Here is a 9831-nt window from a genome sequence, read left to right as displayed (position 1 = left end):
AAGTAATTGTATTTTAATAAATGTTTTTGCTACTGAACATATGTGTACATAAAACTATGAGTAAGTTTCTTGTGAACGGTCTCACGAATTTCTATTTGTGAGACGAGTCAACGCTACCGATATTTACAATAAAAAATAATACTCTTAGCAAAAAAATTAATATTTTTTCTTGGATGACCCAAATAAAAGATTCAACCTACGAAATTGATCCGTGAGACCATCTCACAAAATTTTTTGTGTAAAACTATGTTCCCAAACATTTTGTCATTCCAATGATAAACATATGTATATTTAAAAACTGAATTACGAAATCAATTGATAAAGATGTATGTAGATCAATTAGAGCTTATCTGACACCAAGGTTGGACCGATGTTCTTGGGTTTGATACTCAGTTTTAACAAATTTCTTCCCCAGCTAATATATATATATAATAATATCAATTGTGTTCTATTACGCGCTTTGCTCGTAACTCGATTCTAGCGTCATAAAAAAATTACAAAATTGATCCTAAAATTTTCGTGTTTTGATATTTATTATTATTTAAAAGAGGAGCAGCAAAATTAGAAAAAATCAGTAATATTACTTAGTCAATGCCTTGAATAAATTGTTCCGTTTCCCTACGAAACTACCGAGCAACACGCATCACATCCTACTCTTCAACAAGCGAACGCGTCTATTAAATACAACACTATAAATTAATTAATTAATTATTTTCCTCCTCCGCAATTAACACAAACCGCCACATGCCACACGCTTTCTCACTATAACTAAGATACGCGCGTTTTACTCATTCTCCGATTCCCACCAAAATCGCTACTCCAACTCCATATTATATATATAACCCTATTGGATACCAATTTCTCCATCGTTGTTCTTCTTTTCTTCTCAAGAATTGCAATGGCTGATGCTAAACAACCCCACCTCAACGGAGCCTATTACGGCCCTTCGATCCCTCCGCCGTCCAAGTCCTACCACCGCCCCGGTCGTGGAGGGAGCTGCTGCTGCAACCCCTTCAGCTGCCTTCTCAACTGCCTCTGCACCTGCGTGTGCCAGATCCTATGCACCATCCTCGTAGTCGTTGGAATCGTCGTCCTCGTGTGCTGGCTCATCTTCCGCCCCAACGAAGTTAAGTTCTACGCCTCAGGGGCCTCGCTGACCCAGTTCAACCTCGACAACAACAACACGCTGCAATACAACTTGGCCGTCAACCTGACCATCCGGAACCCGAACCGCCGCATCGGGGTGTATTACGATAGGATCGAGGCGACAGCAATGTACGAGGGGAATAGACTCAACACCAAGGAACTGCAGCCGTTTTACCAGGGACACAAGAGCACGAACTTCCTGAACGCGGAATTCAACGGACAACAACTGATCCTCCTCGGAGCCAATGAGTTATCTGATCACAACCAGAACAAGATTTCCAACGTCTACGACATCGATGTGAAGCTTCGTCTACGAATCAGGTTGAAACTGGGGGTCGTGAAAACGCCGAGGATGAAGCCCAAGATCGAATGCGAATTGAAAATACCATTGTCTTCCAACAGCAACACGACTTCCGTTGTGGTGTTTGAATCAAAGAGGTGTGACTTCGATTGGCGCTGAGTTTGATCTGATTTTCTCAGCTCAAGTTCATGTATACATATATATTTTGTGATACGAGATTGTATACGATTATATTTCTTGATTTTTGATGTTATTTACTAGGGATGACTATACATTTCGGTTATGGATTCTTTGTAGATAAATAATGAGAATTTTTTGTGTGTTATATTATATATTTTTAGTCAATTCTTGGAGTATTTTATTTCATGGGGTTACGTTGTTTAGTTAACATCATATTGAATAGTATAATGAAGTTGACATTTAAAACGGGGATAAGTTCAATGGACTAGTTGGTTACGGTTGAGGTACGGAAGCACGAAAATAATGTAATTAATCACACATAATGGTCCGAAGAATATGATAAAAATGACATTTTATGTTCGAAATTGACAATCTTTATTCATCAAACTACGAGACAGGAATACGAAATATAAAAATATGGAAAATATTCTCAAAAATCGAAAGTGCATAATTGAAAGAATAAGCGCGTTAGAAGGAACAAGAACAAGGACACTTAATCGAATTTTGAACTTTCAATGGTAATTCAATTTAAACCAGAACAAAATAAAAACTAGTTCAGAAGTTTAAACGATGGAATTTGCCACAAAAATTGTATACACCATTGTGAAATGACGAAATTTACTCATTTCCATCGATGCAACTATATTTTCTAATTCCGTGTCAAGCGTTATTTCATTTTTGGCGATCACATGAGCCAAAAAAGGCTCATTGCACGACATCAATCATTTAGTTTATTTAATGAATTTATTTTTGCTGACTTGCATTATTTCTTGGAAAAATTTGTTTTAAATCCCAAAACCCAAAATCAACTTTATCTTAACTTCCTACCCCTCAAACACTTTTCCCAAACTCCCTAAAACCCCAAAATGTGACAAAAACACCCTCATATTCAAGTGATTGAATTTGTGGACCGAAAATGGTATCAGAGCCTAGGTAAAATTATTTCAAAACATACAAAATTATTATTAATAAGTAATTAAATGTTTGAGGAGGAGAATTTTCTCAAGTTACATGAGTCCGAACCCAAGTTCGAGATTAATTCTTTACAGGAACTATTCCAAAAATTTGGAATACTTGCAACAGGAAGATCTAACTAAGGTTAGATATAAAGAATTAACCTATCGGAGTCATAAGGTAAGCTTATGATTCAAAATAACAGGTTCTTAGAAATAGTATCGGATTCCTCTAAACTCTCGGGTGATCTTAGAGATAATTCAAAAGACGGTACAGAATTATGGCAATATGCTATATTATGTACCACAAAATGTGGAGAAAATCCTTGAAAACCAGGAAGAAATTCTTGGAATATTAAAGGATATTCGAACAAGAATTCAAATACTAGAACAACAACCAAGTTTTAGTAAGAGAACTTTAGAAGGAAGGTTACCACCATCCTTTGGAACTGAACCCCTGTTACATAAACAAGTGAAGGCCAAAGTAGGGTCAAAACCTTTGACTGAAGAAGAAAAAATGATCAATCTAATTAAATCTGTCTTAGAAAAGAAATTAATCTGATGAAAACTTTAGAAAGGATTGATCTAGAGGATCTACAAGAGCTTGCAGAATCTTTCGCAAATATCAAAATCGTAGATCTAAAGATGAACACAACGAGAGGTAAATCACCTTCTATAACCTGGTAATCTTTTCAAGAACCACCAATGGAAAGTGTGAGATCTCAAAATATAATTATGAGAGAATCCCAACCCGATTTCCATACTGGTGGAGAATCACACCCAGCGGGAACAAGGACAAGGAGAAATCAAATTCTCTTGCACCAAACATGTCATGTCCCGAGCCCGAGCCCGAGCCCGCGCCTGCGTGACTGCACAATGGGCCCCTATAGCAACTACTTCGTATTCGTCCTCGCTTTACGAAAATTATTAACTCAATTTGCTATAGAAGTCCATTGTAGCCCATTATAAACTCATTTTAAATCTTTAATTTTTAAAATGTGGGACAAGGGTATCACAATCACCCCTCCTTCGGAACGCGACGTCCTCGTCGCGGCCTGACCACTCGATCCACCAGCGCCGAGAATCTAGAGGTGACTCCTACAGGTTCAAGAGGTGGCTCCCGTCATGTAGCACTTTGCCCCGTACGTTCAAGAGGTGGCTCCTATGTACGTAGAACTTTGCCCCGCATAGCACTTATTTCTCGGTGTTCCATGACGGTGACCTGCTCTGATACCATTCTATCACGTCCCGAGCCCGCGTCTGCGTGACTGCACAATGGGCCCATATAGCAACTACTTCATATTCGTCCTCACTTTACGAAAATGATTAACCCAAGTTGCTATAGAAGTCCATTGTAGCCCATTATAAACTCATTTTAAATCTTTAATTTTTAAGATCTGGGACAAGGGTATCACAAAACACCTTACGGAAAAACTGTTTTAGAACCTATACATCCTTATGGGGTTATGCTTAACCTTGATGTACTAGATTTCAAAAACAGAGAAGATCTCATAGATGACTGGACATATGCTATGAGAATCGCTGTAGGAACACTTGATCTCAATAGAAAAGGATTCATTAAACTTTTAGAGATGAGTGTTATGGGATTAGTTAAAATTGCTTGGGACATGACTTCATTGGAACCCAAAGAGTCAGTCATAGCTGGAGAATCTCTTAGTGAGATAGCTGGAAAAATGGCTACTCTTTTTAAAGCACAATTTATAGGGGTAGACTATTTTAACATTCAAGATATAGAGAAGAGGAAGAAATATAATCAAGCTTTGTATAGCCTTGAATTACATGACATATGTTTAGTGGATGAATATATTATGTTATTCACTAAATATAGATGGAATTCAGGAGTCAAGGAAAATATAGTTATGCAACTTTTCTTCGCCAAAATGCCGAGTCCCTGGAGAGAAATTCTTATAAGGGAATATGTCCCTGGAAATCCAGATACATTGGCACGAAGAGCCTCTTTTCTCAAAGAAAAATTGGCAGAATGGTGTCATATGTCAGCATTACAAAAGAATTACAAACGCTTAAGGGGTATCAATAAAAGAACTCATTTGTGTTGTAAAGAAAATGATCTTCCAACAATAATTGGAAGTAAACCACAGAAGCATAAGAGGAAAAGTTTTATAACTCATCCTTATGCTCGAAGTTGAAGAAGTTCTTGGAAACCAAGAATAGTTTGGTCTAGACAAAAAGCCAGATCTTATAAATCTGGACAAAGAAGTGGACCATCAAGAAGTAGGATATCATCCTATGTGGGGCCCCGGGTCCGATATCTAATACTAATAATTATAATTGTAACTAACTAAATGATTGGGTAAAATATATAATCTGTGGTTCACAACCCGACATAAACATTGTCAAAATGATTAAAAGGTCTCAAATGTTTGAAATATAAGTTTTAACATGTCAAAATAAGCTAGTGAGCCAAAGAAATCCAAACATCATCAAATGCTCTTAAGACCCGAGAATCCCACTCTAACTCGTATCTCCTCGCCTAGAGCTAGACTCTGGCATCCCAAACCTCGCCTCACCTACCGTCAAGCACATAAAACAAGAGGTAGCAGACGTGCCGGTGAGTATAAACCCAATATGATACAATCAATAACATATATGAGAATTAAAATGACAAATAGTTTATATAAATTCATAAAGATGCAATATAATGCAATGCATGATCAGAAGCTGTGGGCTATCAATAAATCTCAAGATCAAGTGAATCATCTGGTCATAGGGTACCTAAGGGAAGAGAATCCCTCAGCGAAATCCACAGACTCATCCGCTCGGGGTGGGTTGCTGTGTTCTACAATCCAAGGAATATGGTGCGCCTATAGAGAGTGTTCAGGCCATAGCAGCGACCTCCACATACACTATGCCAACTCAACTATAGGCCCATATGTCCAACAAATCAATAAATCAAGGCGACCTCCGCCATATCAAATCTGAATCGAAAGTGGCTAAATATGCAATGTAATGATGCAAATCAATATCATCATCTCGATATCATAATACTCATCTCAAGATAACAATCATCATCACATCTCACAACGAGTAATAGAACTTTCAATTTAAAATAAAAATGAAACTTTTACCTCGTATGTTACTGACCGTAACATACTTTTCGAATATTACCAACAAGAGATCAAAATATATGGTTGAGAAGTCTTGAACCCTCGCAATCTACTCGATTCACTATCAACCAAATTAAAGTAAATAATCTTGAGCCAACCCAAATCAATACTTCAACCGAATCTTCAATACATAAATCAAGAATTCAGATTATTTATCAACACAGAACAATGTTTGTACAAAATTCTTAATTAATTCGATACTGCTTTAAATCAAGATCTGTAAATTGGATATGCAAGAAAACTCAATGTCCAACAATTCTTCTTCACAAACTTTTATCAAATAAAGTAATTTACTCAGTCGTTCATAAGCTGAAACATACAATATAATTTCCACGAATTCTGCGTCAATACATTTCTAGCACACTTTAGTATTTTGAACATAACTTCCTCCATATCCAACGGAATCAAGCCAATTTGATATCATTTCGACGTCAAGACAATGTTCTATAACTTTAATTTGAACACCGAATTCCAAATCCCAACCAATAAATCCTTGAATTCGGATAAACAGAAGGCATGTATTCAAATCTGCACAAACTTGGATTTCCAGACCAGTTTTAGTAAAAATCACATCTTTCTCTCATTTCTTAATGGAATTGAGTGATTCAAGAACCAAATCGACGTTAACTTGATTATCTACAAGTTTGATGAAGAACATAACATCAGAATCCAACTAGAACAGTCTCATATACCCGAAATACAGTAGGCATAAAAACTGATCTTGCACAGAAACAAGAAACCATGCTCATATCCATTTTAAATTCAAACCAACTCAAATACAACATCTTAATATCTCAGATATCAACTCAAATATCAATTGTAAATTTCAACCCATTTCAAAACTTTAACAAAAATGGGAAAAACTTACATCCTTGCGAAGCCCGTGATGAGAGGATCACAAATCTACCTTCATTTCATAATTTTCTTGAACAAATCTCCCTTAAATTGAAGAAGAAATGTAGAAATGGAGGGGAGATAGAGGAGGATTTGCGTGAAGGGGAAGAGAATAATTGGTGAATGAATGGGGGAAGTCAAAGTGAGTTTACAAATAAATTTTCGCATCTGTTAGTGCTGTAGCGCCAAAAATCCCGAAGCTCAAGCGCCTAGGCGCCACTATTCTCGCGCCTAGGCGCGTGAATAGTAACCTCGTGAACGGAAATAATTTTTTTTTTCAAATTTTTTTTTTAAATTTGGGCATTACAATTCTTCTCCTCTAAAAACGAAATCAAAACATCAATTTCAAGTCTATGATATAATGATCAATACTGAAAATAAGACTGAGAATAGTAGCATACTTCATTTGAATAACTCTGGATATTTATGTCTCATTTTGTCTTCTAATTCCCAAGTTGCCTCCTCGACACCATGTCTGTTCCAGTGTACTTTAATCAACAGTATCAATTTATTTTTGAGTTTTTTATCTTTTCTATCTAGAATCTGAATCGGTCTCTCAATATAGCTCAAAGTCTGATTTAACTCAACCTCGTCAGGTGGAAGTACATGAGAAGGATCTGGATGATATTTTCTCAACATAGACACATGAAAAACATCATGAACACATGATAATGTAGGAGGAAGAGCTAATCTATAAGCCAAATCACCAACACGTTCCAAAATCTCATACGGACCTACGAATCTTGTTGATAATTTTCTCTTCTTTCCAAATCTAACTGTACCACGGAAAGAAGATATTTTCAGAAAAACTGTCACCTTTCTCAAAAATCAACGGTCGTCTCCTGATGTTCGCATACTTAGCCTGCCTATCCTGAGCAGCTCGCATACGACTATGAATCAATTTCACCTTCTCTGTCATATCTCTTATCATATCAGGTCCTACAATTAGTGCTTCAGATAAATCATCCCAATATATAGGAGATCGACACTTTCTGCCATATAGTGCTTCAAATGGTGACATTCCAACGCTCACTTGATAATTATTGTTATAAGAAAACTCGACAAGTGGTAACGAATCCTGCCAACCAATTCCAAAAATCCGTTACTACAGCTCTCAGCATATCCTCTAATGTCTGAATAGTACGTTCTGACTGTCCATATGTTTGAGGATGATATGTTGTACTCAAATGCAAACGAGTACCAAGGTCTTCTTGTAAACTCTGCCAAAAATGAGAAGAAAATCTGGGATCACGATCTGATACAATGGACTTAGGCACACCATGCAATCTCAAAACTTCTCTGATGTACAATTTGGCCATCTGATCATGCCTATATTTGTGAAGCCAAATAACTATAATAGGCCCAGCCCATTTCCATAATATATTAACCAACCCATTTGATAGAAGAAATCAAATCGCTCAAATCCAGAAAGTTCTTCCCGAGCCCTGCAACCCGACGCCTTCCTTCTGTTTTCTGCTGTCTTCGCGTAGCGTCTCCAGCGGCCGGATTTATAGTGCAGCGGCTTAGAAATATTCTTCCTCCAGTATATTAGAGTCTTTCTTGCCATGAATTGGAAGTTATTGAGCTCGATTGGCTTGTTTTCCAGCTCCTATGCGCGTAGAGTTTGATCCGGTTTTAGGTAAGGTTTTGGCTTCAATTTTTGATTGTTCTTGGTGGATTAGTTTATAAAAGTGTAGTAGTAAGCTTTTCCTCTATTTTTCTAGCTTTTTTTCTGACGTGAACAGTGTTTCCGGTGACTTTTCCGGCAAGCCATTTTCGAAAGATCACTGTTGTGCATTTTATCTTTGATTCTTGAGGTATTAAGCTTGAATTTCAAATTATATAAGGGTTATATAGGCTGCCGAAAATTCAAATTTTAATCGAGCCGATTTAATTGTTTTAGTCAGTTGAAATGCATTATATTGAAGTGTATAGCCGAAAATTCGAATTTTAATCGAGCCGATTTAATTGTTTTAGTCAGTTGAAATGCATTATATTGAAGTGTATAGAAAATTTATATTGTAGGTTTTATCGTTGGATGAGTTCATCCGATAATCCTTAAGATTTTCTATGGTATTGTAAGTTGAAGTTGAGGTACTCTCAAACCTATATCATTATGTCGCTTATATTTGCGTGTAAGAATATTCGGTGAATGTTGTTTGCTATTATGTGCCTTGAATGTTTATTCTGTTGCATTCATGCATTATTTGTGTTGGCATAAAATATTGAGCCTTGAATCCTTTGACGGCAATTTATGTTGATTATGTTGAGATATATTGAGTAATCAGAGGGACGAGTGGGTTAGGATTAGCCACATTCTCAGATGACAGCTAGGGACGAGCGACTTAGCTACTCGCATTCCCGATGCTACGTGCATAGACGAGCGTCGATTTGATGCTACATTCTTTGCACGGGTGTCACTGTTACTGTTGATGATGCTATTCTTTTGGATTCCATTTGGTATCCGTTATTCCAATGTTACCATTCATGCATCGCATATCATTGCATTTACTTGGTATTACTACATGTCTTTTATATACGTCGTGATTTTACTGGTTTGTCGTACTGGGGTCCGACCCCTGTTTTTTTTTTATGTTGTGGTTGTTTTTGATGCCATAGCAGGTCATTCCAGGGGATTTGACGCCTTTGGTGGAGCGTCAGCAAGTGGTACCCAGTAGTCAGTTGGTTTGTGTCAGAGTTTCCAGATATCTATATATTATATTGGTTTGATACATATGCCCTGTGTAGCTGTATGGTGATGTTTTTATGTCGTTTGAATTTTATTTGTGGTATGTTGTGTCTAGTACTGACCAGTGCGACGGTAGGATATTTGTTTGGTTGATTGTGAATTTGTTGTTATTTTCGAGCGTATATTATTGTTGTTGTGTTTTGAAATTTTTGGGATGTCTTACTTACGGGGACGTCATGCAAAAATTTCTGTAGGCCCAAATGAACGTTTTAAACTCGTTTTCGCTGTTTACACCAATTAATCATTTTTGTTTGGGAATTAAATATTAATTAAAAGCACGGGCCCTGACAGTTTGGTATCTGAGCATAACTGGGATACGCTCGAATTAGAGTCTAGGACACTCGAGTTTAGACACAAATAAAATTATTGTGCATGTGTTTGATTATTTGCTCTTACTTGTTTATATGTTTTGAATTAATTGTATCAGCATGACTAGAGCGTATAGTTGATTAAGTTTTGACA

At 36.9% G+C, this 9831-nt stretch overlaps 1 protein-coding gene across 1 annotated transcript; it reads left to right on the top strand.

The window, feature by feature from the left end:
• The first annotated feature begins 841 nt into the window (after positions 1-841).
• Positions 842-1792, top strand: LOC142505885 (NDR1/HIN1-like protein 2). Its single transcript, XM_075619021.1, has one exon. It carries the CDS (start codon positions 899-901, stop codon positions 1604-1606), a length of 708 nt encoding a protein of 235 aa, XP_075475136.1. The 5' UTR covers positions 842-898; the 3' UTR covers positions 1607-1792.
• The last annotated feature ends 8039 nt before the right edge of the window (positions 1793-9831 follow it).

Source organism: Primulina tabacum, chromosome 10 (assembly GCF_025594145.1).
Source record: "Primulina tabacum isolate GXHZ01 chromosome 10, ASM2559414v2, whole genome shotgun sequence".
Classification (NCBI taxonomy): domain Eukaryota; kingdom Viridiplantae; phylum Streptophyta; class Magnoliopsida; order Lamiales; family Gesneriaceae; genus Primulina; species Primulina tabacum.
Note: the sequence above shows the minus strand (reverse complement) of the source record. Positions and strands in the feature narration are given on the sequence as shown.